The sequence below is a fragment of the Juglans microcarpa x Juglans regia genome, chromosome 2D (genome assembly GCF_004785595.1).
Source record: "Juglans microcarpa x Juglans regia isolate MS1-56 chromosome 2D, Jm3101_v1.0, whole genome shotgun sequence".
NCBI classification, from domain to species: domain Eukaryota; kingdom Viridiplantae; phylum Streptophyta; class Magnoliopsida; order Fagales; family Juglandaceae; genus Juglans; species Juglans microcarpa x Juglans regia.
This window is the reverse complement of record NC_054596.1, coordinates 15,690,453-15,712,023: the sequence shown is the minus strand read 5'-3', so window position 1 is coordinate 15,712,023 and position 21,571 is coordinate 15,690,453. Positions and strand designations below refer to the sequence as shown.

At 37.8% G+C, this 21,571-nt stretch overlaps 1 protein-coding gene and 1 pseudogene across 5 annotated transcripts; both read right to left on the bottom strand.

Moving 5' to 3' along the window:
* Positions 1-5,465: 5,465 nt before the first annotated feature.
* LOC121248971 (G-type lectin S-receptor-like serine/threonine-protein kinase CES101) lies at positions 5,466-19,931 on the bottom strand. 5 transcript variants are annotated; one of them, XM_041147609.1, is made up of 9 exons: positions 18,626-19,931; positions 18,424-18,534; positions 18,014-18,109; positions 7,225-7,328; positions 6,772-6,982; positions 6,544-6,669; positions 6,212-6,323; positions 5,988-6,138; positions 5,466-5,866 (listed from the first exon to the last, which is right to left on the bottom strand). In XM_041147609.1, exons 1-9 carry the CDS (start codon positions 19,197-19,199, stop codon positions 5,561-5,563), a joined length of 1,791 nt encoding a protein of 596 aa, XP_041003543.1. In that variant the 5' UTR covers positions 19,200-19,931; the 3' UTR covers positions 5,466-5,560. The 5 variants fall into 5 exon arrangements, with proteins under 5 accessions (XP_041003543.1, XP_041003544.1, XP_041003540.1 ...); XM_041147610.1 differs by having other exon boundaries at positions 18,424-18,531; XM_041147606.1 differs by lacking the exons at positions 18,014-18,109; positions 18,424-18,534; positions 18,626-19,931 and adding exons at positions 7,506-7,616; positions 7,700-9,153 and having other exon boundaries at positions 7,225-7,430.
* LOC121248974 lies at positions 14,799-16,001 on the bottom strand (annotated as a pseudogene).
* Positions 19,932-21,571: the final 1,640 nt, after the last annotated feature.

The following is a 21,571-nucleotide window of genomic DNA, read 5'->3' as shown; positions in this document are numbered from 1 at the left end:
AGATCAACATATAACATGTTGATCACCTGCTCGCAAAGATAAGGGTCATACTCCGATACCAACCTTCTCTTAACCTGGCTAGCATGACTATTCATGCTATCCGTCCATTTTGACAGTTCATCCCAACACTTAACATGACAAGACTCCATTCACTATTACGTCTTATGTCACATCATATAGCTCGAGATTACACCTGAGCTATACCATGACCTTGTCACGTCACCTTACATCCCGCTATGTCATTTCTTACATCAACGCTTAACTCATCACGAATACGGTTCCTCACGTACTCCTATTATATCGTAACATCTCGTCACATTCCTGCTACACCATTTCTACACTTACTCCTCATCCATTATAAGCATGACCGTCAGTAACCACGTCACTTCGTGACATTGCCCAGTCATGCTTCCGCTGCGTACTATTACATTTATTCTACTACTTCACGCATACTCCTAGCCATAAGTCCATCACGGTGACACTTGTCACCTCAGACTATAGGCTATGCCATAACTACTTCGGGACACTGTTCCACAGTTCTCGATACTACTCATCACATTCCACCCTCATCAATCGCACAACCATCCTTATCTCTGTGACACGCCACACGAAGTGTCGTTGCCTGGTGGAGTACACTCCACATATACTCCATTTTCACGTGCTACGACCCATCACCATTACGGCATACGCGCCACATGGTGCATTGCTCCACTACATAGAGTACACTTCTCTTGCACTCCTTTTACACACATTACACCATATCACCATTATGGCATACCCGTCATACGGTGCATCACTCTACCACATGGAGTACACTCTGCGTGTACTCCATTCACATGCACTACGCCACATCACCACTATGACATACCCGCCATATGGTGCATCACTCCACCACATAGAGTACACTCCATGTGTACTCCCTTCATACACACTATACCACATCACCATTATGGCGTACCTGCCATATGGTGTATCATTCCATCATATAGAGTACACTTCTCGTGTACTCTCTTCACACGCACTGCGCCACATCACCATTATGGCATACCCGCCATATGGTGCATCATTCTATCACATAGAGTACACTCTACGTGTACTTTCTTTATATGCACTACACCACATCACTGTTATGGTATATCCGCCATATGGTGCATCACTCCACCACATAGAGTATACTTCTCGTGTACTCTCTTCACACGCACTACGCCACATCACCACTATGGCATACCCGCCATATGGTGCATCACTCCCCACATAGAGTATACTTCAGGTGTACTCCATTCACACGCACTACGCCACATCACCACTATGACATACTCGCCATATGATGCATCACTCCACCACATAGAGTACACTTCTTGTGTACTCTCTTTGAACGCACTACGCCACATCACCATTATGACATACCCGCCATATGGTGCATCACTCCACCATATAAAGTACACTCCACGTGTACTCCCTTCACACACTTTACACTATATCACCATTATGGCATATCCACCATATGTTGCGTCACTCTATCAGATGGAGTACACTTCACGTGTACTCTTTCCATTCCACAATACGTCAGGAGGGTATATTCTACATATACTCTCCTTATCCCACACTACGCCACACACAGAGTACACTCAGCGTGTACTGTTTCCATTCCACATGCCACGTCACCAATACAACACATACTCCATAATCACACTACACTGCACGGTCCACAACACTGCACAACACAATTTTCAACTACGCTCCACACTTCACAGCACACTATACAGATATGCCCAACACTTCACCACACAGAATGCCCAACACTTCACTACACAGCACACCCAGCACTTCACTACATGGAACTCCACAATACTAACAGCACAATCCACAACCTAATCAACTAATCAATAGCTAACATAAATAACGAGAGATAGAGGGTTATACCATCGACGGGATAACCGTGCGTTGCTCGTCGATCGTCACAGTCAATGATGCCGGAAGGGTCGTACGTGGCGGTTAACCCATGTATGGTGATTGTTTGGGCGTTTTGATAGCTAAGTGTGGTCTTGGAAGGGCTCGTGGTGGCCTTGTGATGGTGGCAAGGAGAGTAACACGACGGATCTAGCCATGTACAGTGGCGGTCAGCCACGCGCAGTGGCTATCCATCATGTGCAGTGGTTACCCATCACATAAAGTGATAGTTCGGCTTAGGGTTAGACCAAGGGAGGCTGAGGGTGGTCTCATGGTGGCCTCGAGGTGGTGGTTACATGCCGTGGGTGGCGGCGCACAACGGTGGAGGGTGTGAAACCCGTACGTGAGAGAGGGAGAAACCGTGAGATGGAGGAGGGGGCTACTGGCCATGGGTTCAAGGGAGGAGGAAGGGGGAGACTAGGAGGTGCCTGTGGCGGTGTCCAGTGGCCAAGATGGTCGTGCACTACGGCGCTAGGAGCGTGCACAGTGAACACGTGCATGGAAGAGCCACGAAAGTGCATGGGAGGAAGGTGGCCGTGCGGTGGAGGCTGAGCTTGCTGGAGGGTGATGGCCGATGGGAGGCGAAACTGCCGTGGAAGTGGTGGCGTCGTTGGGCGGCACACGGTGGTGTAGTGAGCACCAAGCCCATTCGGGTTGTGCACTACCGAGAGAGAGGAAGAGAGAGCGTGGGAGAGAGATACCAGGATGGGGAGGCTCACTAGAGGGAGGAGGTGCTGGGCTGAGGGGTGGAGTAGTTTGGCAAGAGAGGGGACTGCGTACATCGTATGCTTGAGGGGGAGGGAGGAGAGAGAGTGAGAGAGCTGAGGGAAAAGTGAGGGAGAAGGAAGAGGGGTCTGGGTATTTAACCTAGTCCCTTCATCTTGAGATCCTCAAAACTATCTAAGGATGAGAGATTAAAACACTAATTTGAAAATGCGTAAACATTAACTTAATTACAAGCACTTAGAGGAATTAAGGTAGAATATTATTTAAACTAACATTAGTTTATAAAATAATATTCTTCATCATTAATAAATGATGAAGTCTTATTTAATATATTTCAAAAGATAAAACCATTTAATTAATTAAAGCTTTCAACATAATTTAAATTTCATAATATTTTAAATAACTAAAATCATTTTAAATAATAATATTAAAATAATTTCCAACAATTATAATATTTTTAGAGCTCTTCAAGAATATTATAATTGTCGTATTTAAAATCAAACTTAGTTCAATAATACTGGAAATACTCCTTAAAAATATTTCTAGTACATTTAAAACATTGGGCGTGCCTTAGAAGTCACATAATATCTTTAGGAACACGCCATCGAGGTTCTGCACGCATGACGAGGCTCGCAGTCGTTAGAGAGGAGGAGCAGACAGACTATTACATAATCTCATTCTCGGATTTGCTTACGTCAGAAGGAAGGAACGTACGTCAGAAAGAAGAAGTGTACGTAAGAAGAAAAGAGCGATGTATTACAAGTATATTCCTATCACATTTAATAATAATCCTCCTCCCACTCAAAGAATGTCTCTTTGACATAGAAGATATCCTGAATACTTGCAAGATTATATTATTCAATGGCCTTTTTTGATTCTCCCAATCCATTAGATTCCATAGGAGATGATTCACACAACACATGTACATTATATGCTATCTCTTCTACTCTCTCTTATTCAAAATTATCTACTGCTCATCGTGCTTTTACCTGATCTATTTAATGAACCTAAAACCTTTAGCCAATCCATCAAACACCTACACTGGAAAGAAGCAATGGTTGTTGAAATAAATGCTCTTGAGGAAATTAAAACCTAGACTTTAACTGATCTACCACTTAGTAAGAAAGAAATGGGTTATAAGTGGGTGTGCAAATGCAAATTTAATTCAAATGGGACTTTAGAACGTTATAAAGCTAGATTAGCTGCAAATGGTTACACACAACAAGAAGATATTGATTATTTTGATACCTTCTCCCCTATTGAAAAAAATTTCACCATTCGATATCTCTTAGCTTTGGGAGCTATTCATAACTAGCATTTACATCAGTTTGATGTAAATAATGCTTTCATTCATGGAGAATTGGATGAGGAAGTATATATGCAAGTACCACTAGGTTTTACCAAGCAAGGAGATAGACGACTTTGCAAATTAAACAAATCCTTATATGGATTGAAATAAGCTTCCAGATAGTAGTATTCAAACGTCACGATAACCTTGCTTGGCTATGGATTTACCTAGTCAAAATCAAATTATTCTTTGTTTACAAAATCCTACTCTTCTACATTCATAGCCTTTTTGTTTATGTGAATGATATTGTCATTATTTGTAATGATTTACCTCTGTGAATTCTATAAAAATATTTATGCAATCCAAGTTCAAGCTCAAAGACTTTAGACACCTCAAATATTTTCTTGGTTTTGAAGTAGCTAGATCCATTGTTGTTATTTTCATAGGGTGCTGAGGTATCTTAAGTTCACACTTAAAAAATGTTTATTTTTCCCCAGTTCATCTAAGTTACAACTACGGGCTTTCTATGATTCAGATTGGGCTAGTTGCCCTGATACTCATCGATCAATAACTGGTTTTTGCATCTTTATTAGAGAATCTCTAGTTCCTAAATACAAGAAATATGTCATTGTGTCTCGTACATCAGCAGAAGTCGAATACAGATCTCCTGACATCAACTTGTTATGAGCTGCTATGGCTTTCAACTCTGTTTAAGGATTTCTCAACTAAGATCTTATCTCTTTACTTGCTCTTTTGTGACAACAAAGCTACTCTTCACATTACTACCAACCCGATCTTTCACGAACACACAAAGTATATAGATATTGATTGTCATCTAGTTTGATATTTGGTTTAATCTTGAACCAAATACACACTTGTACCCAACTGGCTGACATCCTTACTAAATGCATCTCCACAAGATGGGTGTAATTAATATACACACTCCATTTTGAGGGGAGTATTTTCAGCCTTGTACATGTACACCTATAATTATTCTAGAATATTCCGATGGCAGCGCAGTTGATTATTCCCTCATGTGTATATAAATAGTTTTTTTGTATTTATACTTTTTACACGTGATAATATTAAATACAATACTTCAACTTTACTTTCTTGATTATAGAACGGTTCAGAACTTTCCAGTGCCACTTTTAGATAGTTTTTTTACACATTATTCTTGTTTGAACGGGCCATATAATCCTAAGCCTATCATATCATTTGTCACAAAATATAGATAGTGTTATTGTGAGGTTTTGAACCTATGTCCTCAAAATCAACATATCTTTACCAAATCCAAGTATTTAATTTCACAATTTATAATAAATATAATATAATATATATAATATATTGTATAACATATTACACAACAATATTATAAAACGAGAATATTTTTATAAAATTATATTATTTTTATAAAATATTTTACAAAATTATTTCTCATTTAAAATATAATTACGTAAAATGTTATAAAAAATGTTCCGCTATAAATCATTTTCTATAGAGAAATATAAGGTATGATGGCAGTGTCAGAATCAATTAATTCTCTTCTTTCAGCCCATATGTATCTTCAATCTTGTCTGTTTGAGGTTTCCATCTTCATCGGGGATCAATCTCCGAAATCGTTATCCTTGCAGAGCAACTTCCTTTTTCATCACTGGTTGAAATTGCCCCTGTCAATTTTCTTTGAGTAGAAAATACTGCTCGATTTGGAATAGGAAGAGGCAGAGTTTCATTGGCAAGCATAGAAACAACATCAGACATGGTAGGCCTATCTGCTGCATAATCTTGTACGCACAAGAGACCCACATGAATGTATCTCAAGATTTGGTGATCAGAATCGGAATCAGCAAGAGTCGAGTCCTTCAGATCCAAACCTCTGCTTTTTGCCCATAATTCCCAAGTCTGCACTCAACCCATGTTTCAAAATTTGCAGATAAATTAGTTGTATTTGGTCGTTTAGAACCCAAGAAAACAGCACCCTAAACAAACCAAAAAGATAGAGATTGAGATTCAGACAACTTACATATCCTACTAAGTTCCCTGTGTTTTCAGGATCAAAAGCACCTTTATTCTTGCGGCCACTCACAATCTCTAGCATCAAAACTCCAAAACTGTAGACATCTGACTTCTCTGAAAACTTGCCCTGCATTGCATATTCGGGTGACATATAGCCACTGTAGCCAATAACAAAGATTTTTAGCCTTTGAGGATAAAATAGTTGCACAAAACAAGTGAATGTCTGCTTACTATGTTCCAACTACTCTTTCTGTCTTAGCATCAGCTTCATCTCGCTCAAAAACTCTCGCCAGGCCAAAATCCGATATTTTGGGGTTCATGACAGCATCAAGCAGGATGTTACCTGTTAGAGAAAATAATTTGATAAAACAATATTATAGAGAGAAGTTCTTCTCAAATTTTTGTTTACTATGAAAGGTACTTTATAATATGACAGATCATATTAAATCACGTCAATTTATAAATTTATTTTTGTGAAATTCATTTGTGGATGAAGTATTTCTATTATTTAAAATGACCAAAATAAATAACATTATCAGTTTATTAATACCATCTAACATTACCTGCTTTCAAATCTCTATGAATAATTCTTAGTCTAGAATATCTATGCAAATATAGAAGCCCTTGAGCAATGCCTTCAATGATACGGCAACGTCGTTTCCAATACAGAAGCTCCATTTTCTTTGGATCTATATGGTTTTGAATAAACAATTAGGCACATCATTGAAATACAGTTAAAAAAACTTGACAAGTAATATGAACTGAAGAAAAAGAAAGAGAGCATGGCCAACCAAAGAGGAAAAAGTCCAAGCTTTTGTTGGGCATATATTCATAGATCAACATCTTCTCATCTTCTTTAACACAATAACCCAAAAGTCTAACAAGATTAGTGTGTTGGAGTCTTGCAATTAGTATAAGCTCATTCTTGAACTCCACCAGTCCTTGTCCGGAACGCCTCGAAAGTCTCTTAACAGCTATCTCTTGCCCATCGGGTAGTCTTCCCTATATAGTATTAATTTATAAAAGGGTAATCAAGCTTTTAAAATTGTTAACAAAAGCATAATGGAAAGAGAAATGCTTTAACCATAAAAAGATTTCATAAAAGTAAACTCATAAACTGACGTGCCTTAATGTGGTACGTTGTATTGTAAAGTAGATCTAACGTCTCATATGAAATTATATAAGTTTGTGAATTTATGGTTGTAGCACTTCTAGGAAAATATGTATGGTTTAAGAAGCCTTACCTTGTAAACAGGACCAAAACCACCTTGTCCAAGTTTATTTTCAGTAGAAAAGTTGTCAGTTGCAGCCACAATGGATTGAAAACTGAGTACCTTCAAATCATGGCCTCTCTTCCCTGCATCGTTGCTAATCTCATTTGTGTCTCCAGATCTCCTTGAACTCGTCAATTCATACAATGTTGCTGCTTCCCGATTTCTTTCCAGGTCCCCTGTTCCGCAGAAGATTCATTCATTATCTTGCTCAACAAATTAATTGCTGTTATCTTGAGAAGCTAAGAACTTACAATGGAGCTTCTTCCTCCTTAAAAAACGTAAGAATATGATTATAGCTGGAACAGGCACTACTCCTACTATGATCCATATCCACCATATCTTCTTTCTTCTGGGCTCCTCTACTAATCAAAACCTTATATAGAGTCAGCTAAAAAGGAAACAAAAATGCCTCTGAATCAACAAGTTGGGTGTGGGGAAGTCTTACCAGGTTCTGAAATATCAGTCAGAACGAAGAAATCTTCTAGATTGCTAGCTTTATCTTCTACAAACTCACCACCAAAGAACCGACATCCGGTTTCAATGTCTTGAAGTGTACAAAAGCCATCACAGGAACAATCGTTCCAGCATCGATCCCAACAATCAAAAACACTGATGCTTGAATTCTCATCCAAACGAGGTGATGATGAAACAAAATAACCCTTTCGCTTCTGAAACGTTTTACTGCTATTCCTGCAAATGGGTGAACTCCGCTGCACACACCCTGGAGCGGAGGAATCACTAAAACACAAACCATTGCTCACAAAAGGAGAATCTAGAAAATCCATAAGAGCTCCACCTGAGGTCAAGATCCACCTCGGAAAACTCCCATCCAGAACAGAATAACTGAAATAGCTCTCATTCTCATTAGTGACATAACTAAAGTTGTAAATGCCAGCATCTGAAGAAATGGTGCCAAAATTCGCAAAGTGAGAATTGCTCCCAACCCCACTAAGCCAATACATATCCCCTCGGTGTCTGATGGCCAACTGTCTCATTCCGTTTGCTGCAAGGTTCCATTCAAGAGAAAAGCCTCCAGGGGCAGGGTTTTCGCCTGCCAACCACGAAGTAAGTGTCCATCTTTTCCCTGTTTTATAGTTGATGCCGAGTTTCATCCCAGGCAAAAGTGTGTTTGTCGGATAATCAAAGCTTTCCCATAAGATCCTCTTGGTAGATCCATCAGGATTCAACTCTTTCACCACTAAGTTGCCCGAGTTCTCGAGAGCAGCGATCGTGTTCGGTGCTGTTTTGTTAGCATTCAAGGGAATTGGACTCCCTCCATCATGCAGAATCTTCAACAGGCCGTCTCCATCCATTGTTAGATTTCCTTGACCAACTGATATAGGTGTGTCCCGGTTTGCAATCCATAACCGGTGGTTGAACGTATCATCTGTGTACCATGTTCCCAAGTAATTACCAACGGGATTGCTGAGGTTGAAAAAGCCAAGCTTAAATCTCCCGTCTGCTGAAATCAACTGCTGTGAGTAACCAAGAACTTCCCCAGGTTTGATGGCGTCTTTCTGTGCATGAGAAAACTGTAGCCCTCCAAGGCACCAACGTGACAAAGTGAAGACATATACTGCGGTTAGAAGCTGGGATTTCTGGCTAACCATTGCCGAAATAGATTTCATCTTTGGTGCTGATTCATGCTAGCTGCTTAAAGATGATGTCTAGACGAGACGTTTCACTTTCAATATTGCACTTGGTAGAGAGAAGAAGAAGCCGGAACTGTAGCGTACATGCACACTGCATTTTCTATTCATTTTTCAGGGTAGATGACATATAATTGTAAATCATGACTGGCTGACTTGACATGTCAAATCATTACTTAGCGTGCCAAAATTGAAACTCATCTACTGATTTGAACATTTTCTACAATTCCTCCCCGGGGCAGGAAATTGATCATAAGACTGAAGAAATGAAAGGCAGCAGATCAGAGAATGATCGAAGTTCCCAGATGAACACAACTACTAGCTCGGGTTGAGTTTTTGTTTGCCACCTTCATTCATTACCACATAATATTAACATCGCTAATAACAAAAATAATGTTTTATATATCTTCACGTGGTCAAGGATATTGCTTTGCTGACATATTCATACACATCATGACTATGGCTGGCCGACGTTAATGCTTCTAAGGACTTTTCTCAGAATTCATATTGTTGAACAAATGTCAACGTCTACTTTTTCATCCGCATTGATTTTCGACGGCTCATGCAATTTTTCAAAGGGAGTCGATGATTTTCGACGGCATCATCTTATAGTTTGGAGATTATTCCAATACTTTCTTATGGATTTTCTCCTCCGATTGGCTAAAAGCAGATCTTATTGTTTTCCAATAATTCAAAATATTCGATTGATTGTTTTGTTTTTGTTTTTTTTTTTTTTTGGAGGGGTTTGGATTCTATCATGATAACCCAGTTAATTATGTATACTTTAAGCCCTTAACAATTACGAGTTTGACTTGGAATTAAAGAAGGGAAAAAAAAATAAAGAAATCATAGAAAAGTTGTGATGAAATTCAAACTTGTAACGCAATTTAAAAAATGCCAAGTCCTCTAACCGTAGTGTCAACTTGGTCACCAATATTGATTAAAAAAAAAACTGGTCACCGGCCAACATGAAATTCTGCTTAATTATATCAACTAGATTTTTCTTTTTTCTTTTTTTTTTTTTAGTGGAAATTAAAGAAGAATGAAAGAACAAAAATTACTCCCAATCTTTTTAGATAGCATCAGCCCCATGCATTATCTCACTTGAAGCTTAACCGAAGTTTGAATCCTGCACCCTGTCAATTCCTACGATTATTAATCAATGGTCTTTTGGGAAGTAGTGGAAAGGAAAACGTCTTTTAAAAATTCAATATTGATCTTTTATGTAACTAATTAATGGTCATTTAAACAACAAAAAGTCTACTTTTACCCGGCAGGGAAACCCCCCGCGTACCCGAGTTCCACGTGTACATTAGTGAAACGGTGTGTTCGCCCCATCATTTGCTCTCTTTTGATTCCTGATTTTTGAAACTTGAAATCCAACCCATAGAACACCTCGTTTTCACCTTAAAAAGGAACACGGCCATGGAACCCCACACGGAACACAACAAGTTTTCCAAGCAAGCTACGAAGACGATTCACACAGTGAAAAAAAGTGAAAAAAGGAAATTACAACTTGAATGTAAAGAACTGCAATGGGAACAAAATCCATCCATCTTGTTTCCAATATTTACTCGTTGTGGAGAATAAAACCTTTCAGTATCGTCCTCTCCATATATGCCAGTTTCAGGCGGGATATTGATGTGGCTAGCAGACATTTCTACCACCATTACCATATTCTTCTCTAACCTTTTCTCGTTGATTAATTTTTTCCTCAATGTTCATAATTTTACTCTGCTCACCTTCTTTATCTCCTATCACTGCTTCTTCTTTTACTACCATTTCTGGTCTTTCTTGTGTTTTGTGCATGGTTCTATTAAGATTTATTTACTCAAAAGAGTCAAACTTTAATACCCACATGCTTAAATTCATTCTTGTTTAATTTCAGCAAGCTAGAAACCCTTATAAACTAGATCTTTTGCTAGATTCTTTATTGAGGGGTTGGTTTTCTGATTATGTTTAACTAAATTTCGAATCTTTGTCGGTTAGTTTAGTCCATTTCTTGTCTTGGGTTTTGGTTGGTAGTTTACAGATAAAATCAAATTGTTTGGGATTAGAAACTCTGAATCTTTGTGATTCCTTGATTCCTTTTTTTTTTTTGGTCTATGAATTCTTATTTCCCCTAATCCTGGGTCTTCTTACATTCGAATTTTGAAGTTGTTGGGTGGATAGATAGCATCTCTTCACTTACACATACTCTTCAATCTACCTGTTTTTTCTGAGTTTGGAAGTGGGTGAATTTCGTCCTCCTTCAATCTACCTGCTCTTGATTACATGGGTACTTAGTTGGACCACAGTGTCTCTGAGGATCTTTTGCTACATGGGTGCAGATAGGGGGAGGGAGAGGGAGAGAAAGAGGGGGGGAGGGAGAGGTTTCGGATGAATGCGACTCCATTTTACTTTTTTTTGGAATGCCTACATGGCACTTGTTGAGACGCCGAAGGAATTGCACCAAAAAATGCAACTCCATTTTTTTTAATAATATCGATAGTTAGCCGATTTCGCAAAAGGTACCCAAGGGTGGATACATGTAGCAGAGCTGTTTAAATAATAGGAAGAGTGTAAGAAATAGGTAATTAAGTGATCAATGATGACATATAAAACGAACATTTACATGCAAAAATTTCTAAATACCTAAAAAAAAAGAAGTTTTGAACAAATAAAAAATATATGCAAAATGATTGATACACGGCTAAAAAAATGAGGGGAGAACAGTGGGTTTTCAGCTTGTAAATTAAAAAGTGTTAAAAAAAGTATATCAAACACATTTTACAATTTTAAAAATAGATGGATACAATTTTTGGACCTCATAATGTTAAGTGATGTATGTGAATAAAGTGAGCTCTAATATTAATTATATTGAAGTCCACATGAAGGTAACTATATCTACAAGTTTAAAAAAAAAACATTTGAATTAAAACATTATAAATGTAGAAAATTGTATGTGGGAAAACTCTAAATATTCAATGTGTATTGATAATATACAGGGGTGGCCTATTTATATTGTAATAAGCCATGTGTAATAAAGGAAATACATTCAATACCTAGATAAAAAATATTCTGACCTAGAATATTTATAGATCATTACTATATCATTCTTACAATCTTAAACAACATACTAATCTAATTAAGGTAGGTAAATATATGCTAACATCACCCTCAAACTCAAGATGTTGAAGCTAACTGGAGTTTGGAAACAAGAATATCTAGCCGACGAGATGAGATTTTATAAAAATATCGACAAGATTTTTTTATATAGAGCGAAGATACAAAGTGTCTTGCTAAATTGATGACAAACAAAATGACAATCTATCTCAATATGTTTGGTACGTTCATGAAAGAAATTGTTATGAACAATTGATTATTATAGTGAGTGGAAGAACTAGTCTTCTGTTGAATGCCCATGTCTGCTAGAAACCATCAAAGCCATAATAGTTTAGAAGTGGTGTCGATTAGTGCACAATACTTAGCTTCAATACTAGATGGAGATACTGTTGGAAATATTTTTAAAATAATTAATTATATATTATATATATTAATAATATTTTTGGGTTAATTTTAGAAGTTGTGATTATTTTGAAAATAGAAGATATGGAAAGGTTATAAGAGTTATAACACTTTTGGTCTATATATGCATCATAAGTCATTCATTGGCTTAGTGGTATTTATGGTCTTGGTTTACTCAAAGAGCTGGAGTTCAAGTCACCCCCATGCCAATATGGGTTTTTAAAATGAAAAGTAATAACTTTTCGTTCGCATCTTTTGGCCATCTATAAATAGACTCGTTGGTCTGCTATTTGATAATCCCATAATTCAATTTCAAAATTCTCTCTCTCAATTTTTTCACTTCTTCAAAACTTGTTTGAATTTGTTCATTCTTAAGTGAACAAATTTCTAATTTTTTGGTTGAAGAGCAAAATCTAAAGGTATTTGGGATCTAATTTCGTGTGTGCATAACGCAGTTAAACAAACAAACAAACTTGTTCTGAACTTTATTGTATCTTTGAGGCAAATCCGCTTGTAATCCGTGTGTATACCGTTATTGGTGGGGGTGGAGATTTTCTTAAAGAAAGCGACATTGTAATGCGCATTGAAGCAAACTTTCTCTTACTATTTTTGTTTTGCAGTCCATTTTGTTCCAACAAATACAATTGATTATATCTTACTATGGCAATGTATCATATATGTCCCAAGAAAAAAACAATAGCTAGTGGTAAAGCGACAATTAGTGAGATCACTAGCCCAATCAGCATCAGAATAAATCTAGAGTTCGAGATAAAGAGAAATGAAGTGAGTGTAATAAAAATGCCCTTGATATAGCACATAATACGAAAAATGACATCATAATGAGTGGAGCATGGCACATTCAAAAATTGACTAACCAGATTTTTGTCTCATCTCATAAAGCTTATTCTTGAGCCAAAACTACAACGGAACATCATCAGTAGAATTATATTGCTTTGAATGAAAATCTCATGCAACTTTAACATTTTTGAGTTTAGGGGGAAAACTATGAGTAGAAGGAAAGGAAGTATTGATAAACCAAGAAAGGATCTCATAATGCACAATATGCCAATCTTCAAGGCGGTTTGCATAGACTTCAATACTTTCACCCTTTTGTTGCTTAGGGGCAACAATATCTCTCGACACATAGTGCCAAAATTTATGGCCATACAGAAAAATTTTTATATTTTGAGCCCACATATTATAATTGGATCCATTTAAAATATTGTCAATGAAACGGATAATATTATCAAAGTTGGAAAAAAATGACATTTTGAAAGGGTTTTTTTCTATCAACGGTCAAAGTCAACAAAAAAGGCAACGTTCAACTGTCAATCATAGGTGACATGGCATGGACTATGGGATGAGAGTGTGGACTATGGGCTGAGAGAAAGTATGAGATTAAGAAATAAATGTGGGCTATAAAGTTAATAGGAACTCACTTGAAGTGGATTGGGCTGTAATGGGCTAAACTAAGTTGAAATATGGATCAAGTTATTGCAAACAAAGAAGGGTGCATGGGGGTGTGTGTACAAACGCACCAAAGGAGCAATCAGTGCTTGGGCAGACCCGTAGAAGACTCAAAAGGTGTGTGCGGGCTTGTGATGAACTGGTATTGTATGATTTTTTCACAGAATCACTAGCGACAGCTCGGAAAGTCATATGGTGGCTTGAGTTTATCGAAAATAAAGACCTACACGGAGCAGTAAGTGCAAGGAAGCAGCAGCTGTCAAGTGTAACAAAACTAACGTAGAAATTCTGGTCGTCTGTAAAGAAAACAACATGAGAACACCAATGGCTACAACAAAAAGGTGTGACACAAACAATAGCGACCAGAGGCATCAAGATGGTATCTTCTCTGATATTATATAGAAAATTGTATGTGAGAAAACTCTAAATATTCAATGTATATTAACAATGTATGTGGGTTGCCTATTTATAATGTAATAAGGCCTATATAAAAAAGAAATACAATCAATACCTTTACAAAATATCATGACCTAGAATATTTACCAATATTACTAGTACTGTTCATCCAAGTTTCGGCATGAGAATTCGGGTTTCAAAACCGGGTTAGAACTCGGACCGGGTTAGCCTGGGTTTGACCCAGGCCGAAATTTGGATTGAAACCAGTTTTTACAAACTCAAAACCCGGGTTCTGGGTTGCACCCCCATTTTAAAAAAAAAAAAAAATCATAACCTTCATGAAAAAAAATGTTGATGCAACATTCAAACTCTATTTATATAATTTTTTTAAATCAAAGCCTACATGTTCCTTGACCACCAATAAAAAACCACATAAAGAAGAGAGTAAAAAAAAACCATAAAATGGATGATTCGTTGAACATAAAATAAATTTTCCTTTTGAGTTTGTGTCCATTTAGTTGCTAGAAAGGAATAAAAAAAAATCAAAACATTCAAACCCAAAAAAAAAAAAAAAAGGATACCCGAATTGGGTGTAGCCTGATTTTTCTATACGGGTCGGAACTTGTAACCGGAACCCAGTTATCCGGGTTCTGGACCTGGCCCGGATGCACAGGCCTAAATATCACCATAATATTTCATAATATTTACGGAAAGTTCCTGGAACAAACAAAACCTTTCTTTCACCCTTTTTGAATCTGTTGTGTTGATGTTTCCATCTTCAGCGGGGATCCATCTCTGTAATTGTCATACTGGTCGAACAACTTTCTTCTTCTTTGTGTGAACTTTCCTTTACCAAATTTCTCCTAGTGGAATATGCCCCTTGTTTTGGAATGGGAAGAGGCAAAGTTTCATTGGCAAGCATAGAAATAACATCAGACATGGTAGGCCTATCCATTGCCAACTCTTGTACGCACAAGAGACCCACATGCATGCATCTTAAGATTTGGTGTTGAGAATGAGATTCAACCAGAGTTGAATCTATTAGCTACAAACCTTTACCTTCTCTCCATAATTCCCAGGCCTGCAACCAACCCATGTCTCACAACTTTTATACAACTTGAGTTCGCAAAATCTTATGGAATAGCAATTTACATATCAGATTGGTCATTTTATTAGAATCAACCAAAAAGCAGAAGGAAAATTCTAAGAGTTAGCGTCCTTACATATCCTACTAAGCTCAGGGCGTGCTCAGGATGATCAATGCCATTGTTCTTCTGCCCACTCACGATCTCCAACATCAACACTCCAAAACTATAGACATTTGACTTCTCTGAAAACTTTCCTCCCATGGCATACTCTGGTGACATATAACCACTACACCCAAAAACATCAAGGAAGATTTTAGCGTTTGATGATAAAGTACTGAGTCTACTAACACAAAGTAAGTGTTTACTTACTATGTTCCTACTACTCTATGTGTATTGGCCTTGGCATCATTTAGGCCAAAAACTCTAGCCATGCCAAAATCAGATATTTTGGGGTTCATATCATTATCAAGCAAGATATTACTTGCTTTCAAGTCTCTATGAATAATTCTTAGCCTAGAATACTTGTGCAAGTAAAGAAGCCCTTGAGCAATCACTTCAACAACGTTGTAACGTCGTTCCCAATTCACCTTTTCTGTAGATCTATAAAGTTTTGCATAAACAATTAGTACTTCCTTGAGGCTCGAGATATAGCTAAAGACAAAATGAACCAAATAGAAAGATAAAAGAGCATAAACAATCAGTCTTCCACATACATCACCCTTAGGGTGACTCACAACTCCCACTGCACTAAGAGTATCCGGTCTCGAACCGATCTTGGCAACCTTAGCCAACATTCCCAGGCTTTCATGAGGAACGACAAAGCTGACCCCATTTGGCTTCCTCACATGTTTCGCGCGATCAAGCCTGCTTTTTTGCACTCTTGTATTTCCCTGCACATCACTGGATCCTCATGAAAAATACAAAGAATTAGATCTCTTACCATGCGCTAGGACCAGCGCACCCTTAGTGATCTTCCAAGCTCCTCTAGAGAACGCTACTACAAAACCGTTGTCATCAAGCTGTCCCACAGAGATCAGGTTTTTCTTCAGATTTGGAACATGTCTGACTTGCTGTAAAGTCCACACGCTCCTGTTTGGAAGTGTGATATGCACATCATCCACTCCCACTACATCTAGTGCCTCTCCATCAGCCGCATACATCTTTCCAAAATCACCAGTAACATAATTCTGCATGATTTCTTGATGTGAAGTGCTATGGAACAAAGACCTTGAATCTAACACCCAATCATCAATCGGACTGTGCACTGCAAGAAGTAAGGCATCATGAATTTCTTCTGCCACTACATTCACAGCATCATCATCAGAACTTTCTTGATTCCTGTAGTTTCTCTTGATGTGGCCCGGCTTGCCACAACTCCAGCACGTGATCTGTTACCCAGATCTCATCTTGCTATTTCCCCTGCTCTTGGAGCTTGACCTGCCATGTCCTTTGCCTCTATTGTCAACAATCAGTGCAGATCCTGAACCTGAGAACTCACCAAAGCCTCTCCTACGTACTTCTTCAGCAAGTATCATATCACGTATGTCATCATAGTTCAGTTTTGACTTGCCAGCTGAACTACTCACAGCCATCCTCATGGCCTCCCAACTATTTGGCAACGATGCCAACAGAATCAATGCTCTGATCTCATCATCAAACTCAATCTCTATAGAAGACAGTTGATTCGTGATCATATTGAATTCATTCAAGTGTTGGGCTACAGACATACCTTCAGACATCTTCAGATTGAACAATTTTTTCATCAAGTGCACCTTATTGTTCGCATACGGTTTTTCATACATACCTGACAAAGTCGCCATGAGATCCACCGTGGTTCTCTCCTTACTGACATTGTGTGCCACTGTTCTGGACAAGGTCAGCCGAACAAGACCTAGAACCTGTCGATCTAACAGGATCCACTCAGCATCAGTCATGCTCTCTGGCTTCTTTCCCAACAGTGGAAGGTGGGGCCTCTTCCCATAGAGATAATCCTCAATCTGCATCTTTCAGTATCCAAAATCAGTGCCGTCAAACTTCTCAATCCCGGGTGCGTTCACTTTATCTCCAGCCATCATTCTCCTTCAGATCCAACCTTGGCTCTTGATACCAGTTGTTGAGAAATACTATGCAAAGCACACACACCAACGATGACAAATAAAGTAAAAGCAACACAATCAAGAACACGACACACAATATACGTGGTTCGGCAAATTGCTTACGTCCACAGGAGCTGCAGAAATCTTATTAACCAGAGGAGATTACAATCACTCAATCTCAACTCACACTCTCTAGGGCTTTTTGCTCTCTCATACAATATGCACTCACTAGACAATTGTTCTCTCTCTAAATATGCTTAAGGCCATCCAACACAAGTCTAATATGATGTATTTATAGGGAATGGCGCTGGAAACCCTAATTTGGCAAAAACTACGCACTTCGCTCGAGCTGAGTGTCGAGCACGACTCGAGCGAACAACCAAATGAACATTGGCTCAAGCGGAGTGTCGAGCGAATACTAGGGTTTATGTCTCGCTCGAGTGGTTTGTCGAGCGTTGTCGAGCGAACTTTGGCTCGAGCCAACTGTCAAGCCAACTTTCAACAAATACTTTTTCAGCTCCAAAACCAGTCTCCACATATACCCAACAATCATGACCTCCCTTCCCATCATTCTTAATCTCAAATGTGTCTCCAGATCTCCTTGAAGATGTCAATGTAAATAATGTGGATTCTCGATCTCTTTCCTGGTCCCCTGTTGCACAAAAGATTCATCCCCACACTTCTATTTATCTGGCTTAATAAATTAAAAATAATGCTAGTATGCTCTCTCATTTTGACTCCTCATGTATTTAATCTTTTTTTACTTACTAATTAAGGAAGTGACTATTAGTGTATTGATATGTTTTTTAATTTTTTAAAAATATTTAAAGTTGTTAAAAAAATGTGAAAAGAAAAAATAAAAAAGAAGAATTTTGCCCAGACAGCACGCCCAAAGGTTATTGCTGGGCAGCAACCTATCATCACTTATAAATTAATTGTTGTTATCTTCTGTAGCTAAAAACTTACAATGAAGTTTTTTCCTCCATAAAAAGCATGCCAATATTGATATAGCTGGAGCGCCCAATGGTGCTACTATGATCCATATCCACCATACACCCTTCTTTCTTCTGGGTTCTCCTATTCAAAAGCTTATAGAGTCAGCTAAAAGCAAACAAAAAACGTCTCTGAAGTCTTGGAGAGGCGGGTGGGGAAGGGCATGCAGTCTTACCAGTTTTTGGCATGTCAGTTAGAAGATAGAATTGCTCTAGATTGCTAGCTTTATCCTCTACAAAATCACTACTATAGAATCGGCATCCAGTCCCATTATTGCGAAGTGTCGCATAACCAACACAGGAACAATCACTCCAGCATCGATCCATGCAATCAAATAAGTTGACGCTTAAGTTCTCATCCAAATGAGGTGACGATGAAATAAAATAACCCCTACGCTGCTCAAACTTTTGACTGCTATTTCTGCAATTGGGTGAATTCTGCTGCACACACACTTGAGCGGAGGAATAACCAAAACACATGGTACTGCTGACAAAAGCATGGTTTGGAAAATCAGTAAGTTGCCCGTCTGAGGTCAAGGCCAACCTCGAAATACGCATACCCGGAGCAGAATAACTGAAATAGCTCTCATTCTTATTAGAGACATAACTAAAATTGTAATAGTCAGCGTTAAAAGGCACAACAAGATTCCCAGAGTTGGACCTGCTACTGATCCCTATCCCACTAAGCCAATACGTATCCCCTCGGTGTCTCATGATCAACCGTCTTGTTCCGTTTGTTGAAGGTTCCATTCAAGAGAAAAGCCTCCGGCTGAAGGGATTTGGCTTGTTAACCATGAAGTAAGTGTCCATTCTTGCCCTGTTTTGTAGTTGATGCCAAGTTTTATCCCAGGCAGAAGTGTGTTTGTCGGATAATCAAAACTTTCCCATAACATCCTCTTGGTAGATCCATCAGGATTCAACTCTTTCACCACGAAGTTGCCCGAGTTCTCGAGAGTAGCAATCGAGTTTGGTGCTGTTTTATTAGCATTCAATGGAATTGGACTCCCTCCATTGTGCAGAATCTTCAACAGGCCATCTGCATCCATGGTCAGATTTCCTTTACCAACTGAAATAGGTTTGTCTCGGTTTGCAACCTGCCCGGGAGTTGAAGGTATCATTTGTGAACCATATTCCCAAGTAACCACGATCCGGACGGCTGATAGTGAAAATGCCAAGCTCAAATCTTCCATCTGCTGAAACCAACTGCTGCGAGTAACCAAGAACTTCGCCAGGTTTGATGGCATCATTCTGTGCATGAGAAAGTTGTGACCCTCCAAGGTACCAACATGACAAGATGAAGAGAAATATTGCAGGTAGAAGGGAATTCGGGCTAGCCATTGTAGGAATAGATTTCGTTTTGGTGCAAATCCTGCTGCTTAATGATATTCGTTGGTCGAGAGGAGAAGAAATTGCTGTGCTGTTTCGCGCCTCCGTAGATGTCAACTTATTTGAACGTGCTACTTATTTAAGAAATATGCTTTGCATTTTCTGCACCGGTAGGACTTTACAATAACTTAATAAGCACAACGTCGACGTTCCAAAGCTACTTATTTGAAATGTCTACTTATTTAAATAATTACATGATTATCATGCATTAATAATTAATTGTCTAAAATTTCAGTCATTCTAAAATGAAATAAAAAAAATTAAAAAATAGAAAAAAAATCTTTTCCCACTCCATCAAATATACTATTGACCACCCGATCGATGAAGACTCGAACCTAACAACCCCGCTTTAGGAGATGACGGAGACCTTACTCGGCGTCTCGTGTCTTGACCCATCAGTATGCTAATCTAATCCTAACGTCTTTGACCCTAAAAAGTTCGGATGCGACTATATATCTATCTTTTTGTTTGTTTGAATTTTAATGTTTGTTCTTCTTTCTGGCTATGGTTCTTTCTATTCTAATTTCTTACTTTTTTTTAATGTTTCAATAAACATCAAAATTAAGGGGTAAAGTAGAGAAGCTAAGAGCTAGACGCGGAAACTAAAGAGGTAACCAATAGACATTACTTACAATAGTGAAAAGGTGATAAAATGGTAGAAGAGATAAATAGTGAGGAAGGCAAATGCCAAATGACGAAAAACTAATAATCTTTTGTCTTCGAACATTTTTTAAGATTTGTGTCAACTGGTTGATATGACATAATAAGAGCAATATATATATATATATATATATATATATATATATATATATATATATACTATTATATAAGTGACTATGAAACGGTTACTAAACAGAAATTTTTGTTTTCCGTTATCTTCTCGTTAAATCAACGTTAGATCACGGTACTTGTCTTTTAAGTTAGATTTTACTTTTTTACATTTTTATCTGTTGAGTGATAGGATATTTTGAGTTTATTATCTTGAGAAATAATTTATACAAGTATCAAATAGACAAATTCTATACAAACTTTTGTAAAAAAATAGATCCCACTTTAAAAAAATATAAAAAAAATTATTATTTATTAATAGAATTCATTATTTTATAAAAAATTTATATAAAATTTATCTATTTAAAGCTTGTATTTAATATTACTCTATTATCTTTATCCTTTATGTATTGCCGATTGTGTCAGTAAATACTTTTTCTCTACAGGTTGTATGTTTTGTCCTTTATGGGGCTGCTACACAATAAATTCTTATTCATTCGTATTTAATCTTTCAGCCTTTTTATTTTCTTGTTTTTCTCTTTCCTCTTTATTTTCTGTTTCTTTCTGCTCACCGAAGTGACCTTCTTCTCTCTCATTCTTCTTCTTCTCTCTATCTCTCTCCTATCTGCATCTTCTCTTTTCAAGTTTGTGTTCTCTCTTCAGGTTTGTTTTCTGCACCATTGAGTTTTTTTTTTCTTCCATACCGTTGAACTAGTTTGAAGATTGTAGATGGATTCCTGTGATCTTATCCTTTCTCATTTTTTTCCTCTTTCCCTTTCTCTATCCCGAGTTGTCTTTTTTTAAGTTGTGTGATTTATAGATTTATGAAAAAATAGATCTTTTTTTCATGTTATTGAAGATGATCCAAGATCTGATTTTGAATTTTTTGTTTTTTATTTGCATGTTGAGGGAGGAGATCGGGGAGAGAGGGATTAAGCGAGGGGTTGCCAGACGACTTTGTTGCGCCT